Genomic DNA, 14672 nt, shown 5'->3' on the forward strand with positions numbered 1-14672 from the left:
ACTTCTCTCTGCATCCCCTACGACAGGGCTGCCTAAGAATCATGGGGGGAGCCAGGGTAAAAAGCAAATTCAAGAGGCGCCTGGGTGGCTCAGTCAGTTCAGCCTCCGACTCTTGACCTCAGTTCAGGTCGTGACCTCACGGCCCTTGGGCCCGAGCCCCGCGTCCGGCTCTGTACAGAGCATGGAGCTTGCTTGAGGTTCTCTCTCTCCCTCCCTCTCTCTCTCTGCCCCTCCCTCTCTCTCTCTCTCAAAATAAACAAATAACCTTAAGAAAGTAAAAGACAATGCAAATTCAAGACACCACCCGCATCAACTCCACCAGATATTCCCAGTCTAGTAGTTCTAAAAGGACAAACTGGGCTCTGCATTTCGAGCCGGCACCCTGGGTGACTCCAATCTTGGCCGTCTGAGGACACATGTCACTGAGAGAGCAGAAGAGGTCTGAGCAAGCTGGGATTCCTTGTGGCAGGCCTGCGGGAGGCACAGGACGGGGAGCAGCGTCGCCCAGCCCTCTGTGTCTGCTTGAGTCAGCCCCAGCCCCAGGGATGGGTACGCACTTTGGGTATTTTCAGTGTCCACCGAGCGACCAGGAGTCCAGAGATCTGGGTTCTAGGACATGCAGAAGCAATTCAAAACCACGAACTTCCCCTGAGCCACCCTCCGGGCCGGGTCGTACGGGGCCAAGAACCATGAGGCGTTCGAAGATGCAGAAAGTGTGCAAGCACCCGGGGACCTTGAGCATGTCGCTCACGGTGTCTGGGTTTGTTTTTCTCTTTTTTCCAAAGGGGATAAAAATACTAAAGCCCCGGCGGCGGCTGGGTGGTTCAATTGGTTAAGTGTCTGACTTCGGCTCAGGTCACGATCTCACAGTTTGTGGGTTCGAGCCCACATGAGTTCGTGAGTTCGAGCCCCACGTCGGGCTCTGTGCTGACAGCTCGGAGCCTGGAGCCTGCTTCGGAGTCTGTGTCTCCATCTCTCTCTGCCCCTTCCCAGCCTGGGCTCTCGCTCTCTCTATCTCTCTGTCTCTCAATAACAAATCAATAAACTTAAAAAAATATTTGAAAGAAAAAATACTAAAGCCCCACCAAGAGGGGACAAGTCTGTCTGAATCTAGTAGGTATGGGGGTGCCTTGAAAGTGCACCTCTCCGTACATCGTGGGGGTCGTGGTAGCTTTTGTTGCTGGAGGTGAACACTGGGCCGTCAGGAAGCTCCAGAAAGTCAGAGAGCGTTGGGGACAGGAACCCCGAGTCACGGGATCCAGGGCCTGGGCCTCGGGGTCCCTCCGTTAGTCCTTTTCTGAAGCTGCCAGATCTTCGCTGGCCTTGGAGGGGCATTTGCTGTGAGCTGAACTTCCTGCACTGCTCCTCAGGCCCTGACGTCTCCCTTCCTCACTGTGGCCCCGGCCTCCACCCACAGAAAAACCGCAGCTCCTGCTGGCCGCCAGTTGAACCCTTCCCGGGGTCAGCGAGCTCAGCGGGGGACCCCTGCCAGGGGCGGGCAGTGAGTGTGGACGGCTTTTGCCATCAACCCCAATCCCGGTTCGGCCGCCAGCTGGGTTCTGAAGCTCCCCGTTGCTCTTGGCCTCAGTCTCCTCACCTGCAAAATGGGACAGAAGGAGAATCTGCGCGGGTGGCGTCCAAAGCAGATACGCTGCTCCTGGATTTCCCATCCGAGAGACGACACCGCCCTTACCTGGTTGCCGAAGCCCTCTTCCTCACTCGCCACAGTCAACCAGAAGGCGCTGACCGCCCCCCGCCCCCAACAAAGCCACTCTCAGTCCAGCCTAGACCAGTGCAGTAGCCTTCTAAGGTCGACCTGCCTCCGGAGTCTTCCCAAGCCCAGGCCCATCTCTACCCTACGGCCCGAGGAAGCTTTCTAAAGAAGACACAACTCTCTTCCCTTCGGCCCCCTGCTTAAAATTCTTCAGGGGTGCCCCAAGCGCTTGAGGAAGGGTCTAAAATCTTTCAGTTGACTTTGAAGCTCCTCTGAAGGGCTGGTCCCGACTTCCTTTCTCAACTGCACTCAGCCTCCAAGCCCACGTTCCACAGTTGGGTTCCGCCCGTTCTCATCTCCAGGCAGTGCCCACGCCGGACCTCCGCCCGGAACATTCTCCTCACTACCGTGGACCACCCCTTCAGGTTTCTTCCCGTCCTTAGATCCCCCGGTGCAGACATCAGCGTCTTCCAGAGATCCTCACTGACATCCTCCCCACGAGGCTGAGTAGTCCCCTCCTGTGGGATCGCATGGCACCTATGCTCCCCTCACCACGCCCCGAATCTCTTTATACCTGGCTCTTTGCTTTTGCTTTTCTAGCTCCTCCGAGGAGGCCAGAGATTCCACCTGTCTTGCCGAGGCTACGTCCCCCAGCACCCCCAGCACCCCCAGCACCCGGTGCATACCTTGCCCTCAGTGGGTGCTCAAGAAATGTTTGCCGAAATAATTAAAGAACAGATACAAAATACAGATAAAGCTCGTAGCTCCGGGACCAGCAGAAGGTGGTAATGAATGTCAGCATCCCCCCCACGATGGCCCAGCCCACACCGAGCCCCATTCTTTTTTCTCTCATGGAAACACAATTCAGAACTCAGGTCCTGCCAGTGGCAGGGTGAAATGGTGAGACAGCCCCAGCGTCCGAGGAGTTGCGTGATTGTCCCCCCGTCCCTACCCCGCGACCTTGCTCTGTCCCGACCCAGTCTCTGGTTCATACCCGACTCGGGCCTCTTTGCCCACCCCCACTCCAGGCTGGAAGGGAACAGCCCCTCACCCCCCACTAAAAGTTGACCTCTGATCACACAAGCGAGTATGACAGCACCTACCCGACCCCCCGAATCTGCTCAGGGGAGCACATCCCTGAGATACACAGCCTCAGCTCCCCCACGATATCACCACTAGCCTCCACTCCAGAAATGACCCGGGGCAGCGGGAGGTTGGCGTTTCTCCGAAGGCACGTACCGCTGGCTTCCTGAATGATCACTGGCTGGGCTCATATCCGTTTTATCTCCCCTCCAGGACTATGTGCTCTGCGAGCAAAGAAATCATGTATTAATAATCATCACATCCCCCGTAAGGCCTGACGCAGAGAACCCCAATAATTGCCGAACGAATACATGAACTTAAAAACTGCATGCATGCGTATGCATTCCCAGGCAGAATCGCCCACTTTCCACCTTAGGATGGGATGTGTCCTATTATCGAAAACATTCCTCTTGACCCTGAAGAGATCCCGGAGGCTAATAACCTTGGGAGTCAAGATGATCGTTTTTCCTCGTCTAACCTAAATTTCTCTAAATGCAACCTCAGTGCGTTTCCTTTTAATATCCTCCTCTGTAGCCACTGGGACGAAAACTCATTTCTCTGCAAGGAGACAGTTACTAACTTACTCTCCAGGCTTCTCTTCAACACATTTAATCCCAGACCCTTTACAGTTCCCTCCCTGGGGCCCCGTTGTCCAGGCTTCTCCCCTGTTCTGCGGCTCTTTGGGCCTTTTGCCAAGCTCTCAAAGGCCTCCCCCCCCCCCACCCCGCCCGCCCCGGCTGTAGACGCAGGAATGGGACATACTGTTCTCCACGGAGCCATGTGCAAACTCACGGATGCTTACATTCTGCCTACGCACACGGACACACACCTCTCTGCACCCGGAACCCCCAGTCCTTGGCAGACACAGCCTCACAGGCGGCCTCCACACGCGGTCGGATTCCTCTGCTCCCACCTGCTCCTCGGAGCCCCCGCCCCGTGAGTTCTCACACACCTAAACACACGCTCACAGGCGCAAGAGGAGGCCACACAGACCTCGCCATGCTTTTACCCCAAGGATGAGCCAAGCTAGGCCAAGCAGGGGGAGCCATCTTCCTCCTCCTCCTCCTCCCCAACCCCCCCCCCCCCCCCCGCCCATCTTTCTTCTCCAGGCCTTTCCATTGGTCACAATGGGCCTAACCTGCTTTCTCTCCACCTCCGAGGTGATTTTTCAAGGCAAGGAGAAAATGAACTGAAGTTGGCTCCTCCCTCCTCCCGCCCCCCCCCTCCCATTTCTCCCCCCAAATCCTCAGTGTGACCTCCATTTGCCCAGAACACATCCCCTTCCCAACCCACCCCTGGCCTCCCCCACCCCCAACACTGGATTCACAGTTTTGCACCTGTTGGAAATGAACCATGAGGGAGCATTGGAAGCTGACAAGACAGATGGGTCCATCTCAGACCCAATGACAGGCTGGCTGACTTGCGACCGTGGTCTGGCTGGGCACCATGTCACTGGGGCAGGCGATTCAGGAACGTGAGCGTAGGGTGATATTCATTGGCTCGACAAATATTTATCCAGCAGCTACAACATGCCAGGCACCTTGTCGCATCCACAAAACCAACACAAACCTGCCTTTACACGGTGTACATTCTGTGGGTGGAGAGAGAAAATAAATAAGTCAAATACACTGTGTGTCGGGTGGTGATAGGAGAAAGCAGGGAAGGAGGACAGGGTGCAGGCGGAGGGTGGGATGTGCAATTTTAAGGACGCTGGCTGGGGAAGGCCTTACGTGGAAGGAGACATTTGAACAAAGACCTGGAAGAAGGAGGGAGCCATGGTGAGGATGGGAGGGGGACAGTCCCTGGGCGCAGGGCACTGGGAGACACCCGTGTGGACAACCTTGGAGAACGAGGTGCCATTCAGAGGAGCTCTTGCCCTCAACCCCAGGGCTGGGACCCCGAAGTGGAGGGATGGGCAGGAGAGACGAAGGAGGCCATATTAGGCACAAAACCGCGGCCTCCCGTGGCCACGAAAAGGCAAACCGAAAACAAAGCGAGTTTGGAGGTGTCCATGCAGGCCATTTCCAGAAGGAGGGAGGTGCAGCTTCGTTGAGGGGAGACGGGGGTTTCCCACAGAGCTTGTGGGCGGGTGGCGGTCACAGGCAGAAGAGAGGCGTACCCTGTGGCCAGGCCTTTCTCCAAACCCGCCCATGTTTGCCTTGAAGAAGGGGTTATTCCCGGGGCGGGGCGGGGGGGGGGGCTACAGCTCCCCGAAGCATCGCTGAGCGAGATCAGGGCAGCAGGGCGGTCAGGCGACACCGACCCCAGCGCAGGGGCCCCACAAACCCCATTGACCCCCCCACTTCCGTTTCCTGGGTGCTCGCTGTGCCAGGGACTTTGCCCTGCTTTCTGCACGGGGCCACCAACACACTCGCAGCAACACGAGGAAGGAGCCGGTGTCTTGAGTCCTCGGGTGAGGGCCACCCCCACCTCCACACCCCTTTGGGCCAGCCCCGCTCCTTGCTGAGCAGAACCACACAGGCCCGCGGCCAGGCCGACCTGGGCTCAAACCCACGTCCCTCCATTGACTCCTTACGTGGCCCTGGGTCGCCCTGAGACCCAGCACGCTCATCTGGGGACCAAATGGGGGGAAGCGACGCAGGAATAGCCACCTCGGGGACCGCTGTGGGAATCTGCCCCGAGAAGGCAGGGACTCTCAGTCCTGGCTCTGAGACAGGCCGAGTGTCTCAGAAAGTTGTGAGGCGTGTGGCCGATAAGCCGTAGCTGTAAATAGTTAAATCAGGGAAGGCTTGGTTTTTTACGTAGAACTGTTAGTGAATTCAGTGTTGTCTCTGCAATGACATCACTCTCTGGCTCCGGCATCCCGCAGAATCTCCAGAACCAAAGGGGTAGGATGACAGCTAATCCCCTGGGAATTTGCATATAAGCTGCAGCCTATCTTATCTGTGTCTCAGCCTGAGGGACCACGGCCCCCAAGCAAATACCATCTCCCTCTGCAGCATCAGGTGCCTGATCAGGCGTCAGGATCAGGGGCTAATGTCCCCAGGCACAGAGCCTAGCACATAGTAGGTGCTCCTTGGCAGAAGTCACCACGACAGGGCAGTGAGAGGAGAATGAAAGTCACCCTTGGGCACAATGCTGTGGCTCTGCCCCCCTCAGGAAACAGCTGCCCTGAAGGAGAAAGCGGGGAGGGAGGACCCCACTGTGGGGGGCTGGCCCAGGGCCTGTCCAGTTCTCCGAGGAAGACCCAGGGTGTGACAGGGAGGCCGTGGGGTAAAGGCGACACCTGGGAGCTGGAAACCACAGGGCGGAACACCCATGCCTCGGTCAGGGCCAGCTCAGGACAGCCTGACCCCGAGATTGGTTATCTTGGTACGAGGCCGCCCACCCAGAAGGGAAGTGCTCCCGCCTGCTCTCCCAAGCACGTGGGGTCAATCAACAAGGCTTCCTCCCTCCAGCCACCACCACTGACTACTTCCTGCTCACTCACAGCCTGTCAATTCCTCCCCACCACTGCACCTTTGGCCCCTAGCCCCCAAGCTGATCTGGCCAACTGGACAGGGGCCACCTTGTCCCAAGCCTGCCCAAGGGGCCTCCCGCCCAGCCCCACCCTCCTCTGGCTGGGGGAGGGGGCCGACCAGGAGCACCAGGTGGGATGTCCAGTCCCTCGGGTAGCTGTGGGCACCGCCCGCATATCCTCCAAGGGCAGCTGTGAGGCCCCGTCCTCAACCCCAACCTCCCCTCACCTAAACCACGGGAGCCAGAGAACAGGGAAGAAAATCAAAGAAGGGGGAGAGGATCGCAGCCTTTCATCTGAAATCCCTCCCCCCTGTACCAATCACCACGCTGCCCCCCACATTTCCTCCCTTCCCAGTGGAGGGCTCACGGCCCTAGACACAACCAGAGTCCATCCAAAAAAAGGCAGAGATATTTATTTAAATCAGCAAACTCAGGTTTTTCAAGCCCTAGCCACAGCAAGGGGAATGGAAAATGGGAAGCCAAGAGGACCCCTGCCAGGGGCCAGCTGCCTTGATGTGTGGTGAGTGCAGCCCGGCTGTGGCTGGGGAGGCTGGGGAGGCGGCCGCCACAGGCCTCTCCCTATAAATTAGGTCCCTGCAGCCACAGCTGGGGGCGAGGCATGCTTGCGGAAGGAAGGCCGGAAGGCGGCGTCCCTGACCCCCGGCCAAGGAATGGATTCAGGGCACGGAGCTCAGGGGTCGTGGGGAGAGAAGCCAAAGGGCAAGTGAAGAGGTATGCGGCTGGGGGGTGGCGAGGCCCCCAAATTTTGGTCCCAGGAGAAAAGAGGCCAGTTGTGGTTGGTCCAGTTTGGGTGGGTTTGAGGAAGGGAATGTATTAGTAAGCCCAGGGGGAGAGCCCGCCGTCGGGTGCCCCCCAGAGGAGGCAGGCCAGGCCCCCGCCCTGGCAGAGGGGAGTCTGCGAGCCCCAGGGGCTCTCGGGGAATGTCACTGCTGAAATATACATATATATTAACCATCCGTGGGAGGGCAGGGCAGGGCGCGGTGGGATCAGAGGATCTGGCGGGGCATCCCGTAGCCGGTCATGCCTGCCTGGGACGCCCCGCGGTTGGTACCCATCTGTAGCCCGATCACGTTCTTGCCCTCTTGTAGCTGGTTGTCCGAGAAGTTGCGAGGGTTCTCCTTGGATTTCCTGGGCCGAGAGAGAGTGCTGGTGAGAAAGGGGCTGGAGGTGGCCCCGGTGAGTGTCTTCCCTGGGGGCTCGAGTGCTGCCGCCAGCTTCGCTCCCCCCGGAGCCACCTCCCTCCCCGTGTCTCAGAAGGGACAGTCCCTTGCCGTCCCAGGAGAGCAGCGATGACTCGGGATGGTGAGGGATGTAAACGTGCTTTGAGCGGGACCATTTTCTAGGGACGGGGACAGGCCCCGGGCGCCCCGCGATACTCACTTAGGAAACCAGTTGGGATCTCCAGAGAAAAGCCCATCGTCCCGGGCTACCGCCAGCCCACCCAGGTTCATCAGCGTCCGCTGCACACACGCCATGTTCTTTCCTGGGAAGGGGAAGGCGGTGTGTTGGCCTCGGCCGCGCCGGGGGCCCTGGGTGCCGGGGTTCCACCTCCACCCACGTGGTCAGCAAGCCTGGCTTCCCAATTCTTCTCCTCTTCATCCCCACACCCTCCACCACCCCAACCCCCAACACGGCCCACTCCTCCATGAAAAACACACACACACACACCCCTGTCCGCGAGGTGCCAGAAACCCGCCCCCTTCTCCCTTCAAGACTGCCTAGCCCAGCCTCTGGCCTCCAGGGTGACGGCGCCCCGGCCCCGGCCCACCTTCCCAGAGGTCCACAGTCTGGAAGATGTCGGTGGTGTTGATGCCATAGCGTTCGGCCGCCTGTAAGAACTGAGAGATCTGCTCCATCTGCTTGAAGGCCATGGTGGAGGCCTGGATCTTCTTCACAGGGGCCTGCCCCTCGGGGTACAGCCCGTTGATGAGCTCACACAGCACCTGGGTGAGGACAGCAGTGGTGCAGAGGTGAGGCCGTGCTGCTGCCAGAGACGCTCAGCCCCCGAGGTTCCTGTCCTACCTGAAGGCGCTCCGCCTCCCCCGGGAGGGATGCCCGGGCTCCCTCCCGCCCAGCCCCTGCCTCTGAACCCAGAGTGAAAGCCTTGCTGTCCCAGCATCACTGCCTAGAACACCCCCCTCCCCCCCACCCCGGTTCTTCCCCGTGTCCCCTCGGGCCTCCCTTGCACTCCGTGGGAGGGAGGAAAACACGGGTCCTCTGCAAGATAGGTGCCCAGGCTGAGGAGGAAGCGGGACGGGTGTGCCCGCAGTTCCGCAGCTGAAATAACCCCAGGCCCTCGCAGGCCCGGCTCCGTCCCGGGCACTTGCAGTCAGAAGGGCCCAGCGCTCACCGTGCCATCCTTGAGCCAGTTCTGGAAGTTCTCGCGCCCAGGCTGGGGCCGGCCCACATCCTTGCGGCACTGGCTGGTGATCCACTGGATCAGGATCTGCTCCAGGTCTGCGTCATACTGTTTCTCGATCTTCTGCTGCACCTCCCGGCTCAGGCCGTAGGCAGGTCCCCTGTTGGCCATTCCAAAGGGCAGCGGTGGCTGTGGGAGCTGGGGAGAAGACGCGGCCGGGACCGCAGTCAGTTCTCTGCAGCCCGCAGGGACACACTCCCTATCCCCTGGAGACCCGCCATCAAAGGAGGGAACTTTCACCCTGACTCCGGGGCACAGGTCAAGCACTGCTCAGAGCTCTAGGGTTAAGGGGCCACACAGGCCATCTCTGGGTTCCCCCAACCCTATGACAAGCAGTCTGTTTGTTACACTGAGTCCTCCCATTAGATTTCATTTGAACAGCCCCACTACTCAGATGAGACAGAAAACCCACTGGAAGAGAATCTGGGGTAAATGAGGCCAAGCCGGGGGGTTCAGCTCCTCATTTGGGGGTGGTCAGCTTTAGCAAAGGCAAGCTGGCCATTCTAACCCTTCAGCCCTGGGGAGGAAGATGATTTGGGGAGAGGAGGAAGACCTGGATGGCTTGGCAGATCTCTGCCAGGAGCTAGGGCACTGGACACAACTGCCCTCAGTTAGCCACTGGCTTTCACTGAGCACCCACTATTTGTGCTGGGGGTTGCGGAAGAGACAGAAGCCTTGGGTCCCAGAATGCCAACAGAGAGACCAAGTGAGCACCCAGGAAAGGGTAAGGCTTGTACACGACAAATACCGCACAGGCCTACACAGTCAGACCCTACATCAAGGAAATGCAGAAGAGAGTGTGGGCAGAAGCAACCTGGAAGGCTTCCTGGAAGAGGAGGTCTAAGTAGGTCCTTAAAAGATTTCGGCACGCAAAAGGAACCTCCCACGAGAAACCACTGGGCAGTCCAAACAAATTCTACTTTCCTTTCTAGAAGCTGTGGTGGGCAGAATCATGGCCCCCCAGAGGCATCTACACCCTAATTCCCAGAACGTGTGAATGTTACATGGCAAAAAAAAAAAAAAAGGCCTTGCTGATGTCACTGAATGAAGGGGAGAGTCCCCTGGACCATCCAGGTGGGCCCAGTGTCCTCACAGCCAGGGGTCTCTATAAGTGAAGGAGGGAGGTAGACAAGTCAGAGCAGGAGAAGCAAGAAGAAAGCAGAGTCAGGTCAGGGTCAGGGTCAGGCCCACGTCCTGGACAAGGCCCGGAGAGGGATTCTCCCCTAAACTCCCCAAGGAGGAACGCAGCCTCACTGACACTTTGGTTTTACCAGTGAGACCTCCGGGGGGATTTCTAGAGCTGCACGATGTGCTTTAAGTCACTAAGTTTGTGCTCATTTGTGGCAGGAATAGGGAACTGACACGGGAGCCTCGGGTGGTATTTTTAGGGAAACCTGGGAGGGGAGGGAGGGTTGGGGAAATGCACAGGAGGGTTTAGCTTCATTTGAGGACCTCACTTAGGAAGAACTGGGTGGTTTCCAGACCTGGCCCGTGGGCAGTCTGTCCCCACCTACTACCTCACTACCTAGGTGCCCCCTCCGGGACCCCATGGAGCCGTCTCAGGAATGCTACTCATGCAAGGGGGAGCCAGGACCAGAGAAAGGACAGGACCTCAGTTCCTGTCCCCATCCACTCTATAAATGAGCTTCCCTTTCCATTCTGAAATGCAGCCAGCTGTCTGCTGCTCATACAGGGGGAGTCCCCAGAACAAGCACCTGTGTTCAAGGACAGGAAAGGGAGACACTCTTGCCCCCCACATCCGGCTCTAGACCAGGTCAGACTTAAGGGCTGAAGTCACTCAGGCTCCCTCTCTCCCACACACCCCAGGTTAAACAATCCTGCCCCCTGCCATGGGTCTTGGGGCTCAGGAAAAGAGTCAGGTCACAGGGGCAGAGTCACCTCAAACCCCTCTGGCCGCTCAGCCTTGGGTCTCAGGCTAGTCCCCTCCCCCGCACTCCAACATGGCTGTTCCTTTCCACTCCAGCTTATCCAGCAGCACATTTCCAGAAGGAATCCTCCCCACAAATCAGTTATTTTTATACTTCATTAAGAGCAACCCACCTCCCCCCCCCCACCCCGCTTCCCCTTCCCTCCCTTCCCCTGCCTAAAGGCTGGGCCAGATAAATGTCGGTCTGGGCCTTGACCCACATCACCAGGCGCACACACACACACACACACACACACACACACACACACTCAGCTGGGGGAGGGCAGGCTGAAGCCTGTGGAGCAAGGAGGACAAGTGTCTCTCCTCCCAGCCCAGCCTCAGCAGCCCAGGGCCCCTGGCACATAGGGGCATGTCCAGGAGACCTGAGATGAAGGGCAGAGGCGGGGGCCTGCAGCCACCAGTAAGCCCCCTTTTCTTGGCCCAATGTCTAGACCTCTCTTCTGGGAGCAGCTTCACTACGGTCCCCTGGGCCTCAGGGCTGTGTCTCCTTGGAGCCACGTGGCCTGAGGCCAAGGGATCACGATGGCCGGGGAGAGAAAGGGCAGGAGAATCATTAACCCAGGCAGCAGGGTTAGCGGGGGAGAGCAGTGGAGAGCAGTGTCCCCTCCATAGGGGCAGAACGGACTTGGCCTCCCAGACCCACCTCTGGGCACAGGGAGGATGCTGAGGGTCCCTCCCCAACTCTGGAGACTGGACCCAGCTCCACTCTGGGGCCACAGCCCTTGAGTCCTGAGGTGCCACAGCTGTGGGGCAGAGATCTGGGAAGGGGAGGGGCCTTGGGAAGGGGCGGGGCAGCCCAGCCAGCCCGTCCACAGCTGTTTCTCCTCCGGCTCCCTGGGGTAGGCGCCAGCCGATGGGCCGATGGGCCGTGGCTGGCCGGCTGGAGCTGGGGCTTCCGCAGCCCTCCCTCAAAGGAAGGGAAGACAGCCAGGTGCCTACTGGGGGTGGGGAGCGGTGTAGGAGATGCCTGGGGCTGGGGGTCCAAACAGAGACGACCGCTGAACCACCTGGGGGGCGGGCCTGGCGCGGGAACAGCCCTCACCCCCACCAGAGACCCGGGGCAGGACGCTCACCTCGCCCCACCCCACGCAGATGTCAAGGGAAAGGGTCCCTGGCTGGGGTGTTTGGTGCGGAAGACAGAGACTCTCCATTCATCGTGCACGCGGGGGAACTTCCTAACTCAGAGTCGGGGGGGGGGGGGGGGGGTCGGCGCTCTTCTGAAAGGGCGAGATGGGGGTCCCTGTCCCCAAAGTGAAGCGCACAGGAAGCAGGCGGAAGCAAGGATGGCGGACACCTGTGACCAAGGAGCCACGCGGGGCAGCCCCCCCACCGTCAAGTCAGTGAGCAGAAGAGAAAGCTGAGGCTGCACAAACAGGAAGCCTCAAGGCTCGCGGGAGGAGGGGTGAGGTGGGGGCCGTTGCCATGGCTTCTGTGTACCAAACACAGGAACCCGGCCAGGGTGGGGGCACCAGGCAGAGACACGCACTCCACACACATGGAGTGGTGACGAGGCTCTGGGCACCGGGGCCCGCAGGCGGCATCCTTGGAAAGGGGCCCCTGGCCGCGTTCTCAGGTGTGGACAGGTGCAAGGGATTCCGCAGCGGGGGAGGCGGGGGGCAGCTGCGGAGGCCATGGGGGGGCATCTGGAGGAGTGCGAAGTTACAAGTTTGGGGGCAGAGAAACAGACTCCGGGAAACAGTTCAGGAGAAGAAATGCCCCGAGAACCGAAGGCCTGTCCTTCGATCCTGGAGGGAGAAGGGCTGGGGTGGAGAAAGCAGCAGAGGCCAATCCCCAGGGGGCAGGAGAGGGCTGGGGCGCTGGAGGGGGGGGTGCAGTCGGCCAAAGACGACCGCGCCGCCTCCGCGGGGCGGACCCCCCCCCCCCCAGCCTGCCTTGGCCTTCTCTGTAGCTGTGGGTCTTCCCGGGGGACTAGGGAGGAGAAATGGGGGGTGGCGCCGGAGAGGGGGAGCTGTCCCCTCTCTTTGGTGCTCCGCGGTCAGAACTCGGGAAAGCCCATCCAAGCCACTTGGGCACCCCCCCCCCCCATCCCCGGGACCCTCACTCCCGCCACGCTTTCTGCTCCCAGATGCCAGGCTCCCCCCAGAACTTCCCGGGCACGGGCTGCAAGGGGGCTCTGGGAGGCCTGCGGGGGCCGGGAAGGCGGCCGTCCACTTCCGGTCCTGCAGGACCGGCCCCGCCGCCCCGCCTCGCCACACCCAGGGCCGTTACAGCCGGATGAGTCACCCACAGCCCGCCGCTGGGGTGACGCAGTGGTCTGGGCAGCCCGCCCGCCCGCCCGCGGCCCCCGCCGGCTTTCCCAGCAGCAGGGGGCGCGGGGTGGGGGCCCCGGCCGGCGGGGGGGGGGGGATGGTGGACCGGAGCCCCTGCAAGCAGCCCCCTCCCCACACCACCCGCGCGCGCCGGCGGCGACCCCCCGAGGTCGGGGGCCTCTCCTCCCCAGCCCGCGACCCCGAGTCCCCAGGAAGACGGCCGGCGGGAGGAGGCACAGAGAGGGCGGCCCCCGCACGTGCTCCTGCAACCGGGAAGCTCGGGGTCGCGGGGGGAGCTCGGGCGCGCGGTCCCTCGGAGCCCGCCAGCCACGCCCCGACGCCCTCCGCTCGTCAACCCCGACGGCCCGGTCCCCATTGCGGACGGACGCCCCGTCGGTGCACCCGCACCCTCGCCTGACCTCATCGCCCGGCAATGCCGGGTCGGGGCTTGGGGACAGGACCCGACAGCACCGGGCGCGCAGAGCCGTCGTCGGACCCTCGCGCCGGCCCCGGGAGCAAGTCGCCGGCGCGGGCCTCCGGCTTCCCGGAGGCGCGCCCCCCGCCCTCCCCCTGCTCACCGTTGGCGGGCCGGCACGGCGCACTCTTGGCGGGGGCTGCGGGCCGAGTGGCGCGCCCGGGCCGGGCCGGGGGTTTTCAGCGGCTCCCGCCTCGGACGGGGCGGACCCGGGGCGGGGCGAGCGCCCAGAGGCTTTAAAGGCGCCGCAGCGCCGGGGCGGAGGGCAGAGCTTGGGGAGAGGGGCAGTGGGCAGGAGGGTCTGGGGAGTCGGGCCTCCGCGGGCGGCTGCAGTGGTCTCCACCCAGGAGAACCACCGTCTGCACCTGGGAGCTCACAACGTGTGCCTCGGTGGGAAGCTTTTTGCCTGGAAGATTAGCGCAAGACTGTGGGCGTGTTTACGTGGGAAGAAGCGTCTTGATTTAAAAAGGGTGGTTAGGTAAACGGAGGCACGGGAAGACCCCACCCCCACCCCCCACCTCCAGCTGGCTAAGGTGGGACAGTACCGGGGTGCAGGCCAGGACAGTACCCGCATGTGCTCCCGCTCTCCACCTACTTCAGGCCTGGGCAGGAACTGACAGTGAGGTCATTCTTTGCCCCCGGGGCCCAGGGGGCGTGACCACTGTTGGGACCCAGGGTTCAGACCTGATTTCTTCCCCTTAGTCTCCTCCTCTCTGACCCGGCATCTCTTCCTAATCCTGGAGGGATCAGAAGAGGAGGCCTTAGGGGAGGAGGGGGAGGCTGGCAGTTCTGTGTCTGTGAATGGAGGGCAGCATAGCTTAGGGGTTGAAGGAGCACCCCTCTTCTGGCTTCTGCTGAGCAGTCCCCCTGGGGTGGAGTCTCTGCCTACACCCACCAGTGGGGTTCTTCCTGTAATGCAGAAGCTACTGTTTGGCCTGGTTTCCAAGGACATCCACCACCAGTGTCCTTCCACCTTTCTGTGCCTCGTTCCCCAATCCTGCCCAGCCCTGACAGCCAGGTCCACCAAGTGATTCCCTGGGCGACCCACTGTTCTCACTCCTCTGTGCTTTCTGCCTGGGATGCTTTCCCTCCCTTGACCCACTTCTGATCTGCTCTACCCCATGCCCACTGTGTGACCTCTGGGCAAATGACTGAAGCCTCTATGCTTCAGCGGGCCAGCCTAGAAAACAGAGAATTCTACTGACCCCATGGTTACAGAAAAGGAAATGATATACATGAATAGCCTAGAGCAGTGCCTGGCC

General features: G+C 60.8%; 1 protein-coding gene across 1 annotated transcript; it reads right to left on the reverse strand.

Annotated features, from left to right (window-relative positions):
- Positions 1-6668: 6668 nt before the first annotated feature.
- On the reverse strand, positions 6669-13640 carry TAGLN2 (transgelin 2). Its single transcript, XM_019433263.2, has 5 exons — positions 13514-13640; positions 8649-8855; positions 8067-8241; positions 7679-7781; positions 6669-7426 (listed from the first exon to the last, which is right to left on the reverse strand). Exons 2-5 carry the CDS (start codon positions 8826-8828, stop codon positions 7285-7287), a joined length of 600 nt encoding a protein of 199 aa, XP_019288808.1. The 5' UTR covers positions 8829-8855; positions 13514-13640; the 3' UTR covers positions 6669-7284.
- Between the last annotated feature and the right edge of the window lie 1032 nt (positions 13641-14672).

This window comes from Panthera pardus, unplaced genomic scaffold, assembly GCF_024362965.1.
Source record: "Panthera pardus isolate Hobbes unplaced genomic scaffold, ASM2436296v1 HiC_scaffold_21, whole genome shotgun sequence".
Classification (NCBI taxonomy): domain Eukaryota; kingdom Metazoa; phylum Chordata; class Mammalia; order Carnivora; family Felidae; genus Panthera; species Panthera pardus.

Bases quoted from the DNA above. Each gene is read 5' to 3' on its own strand.
- TAGLN2 (XM_019433263.2), bottom strand. From the start codon at position 8,828: ATGGCCAACAGGGGACCTGCCTACGGCCTGAGCCGGGAGGTGCAGCAG. The intron at 8,242-8,648 runs GTGAGCGCTGGG...GTCCTCACCCAG, and splicing joins ACTGGCTCAAGGATGGCACG to GTGCTGTGTGAGCTCATCAA. The intron at 7,427-7,678 runs GTGAGTATCGCG...CTCTCGGCCCAG, and splicing joins GATCCCAACTGGTTTCCTAA to GAAATCCAAGGAGAACCCTC.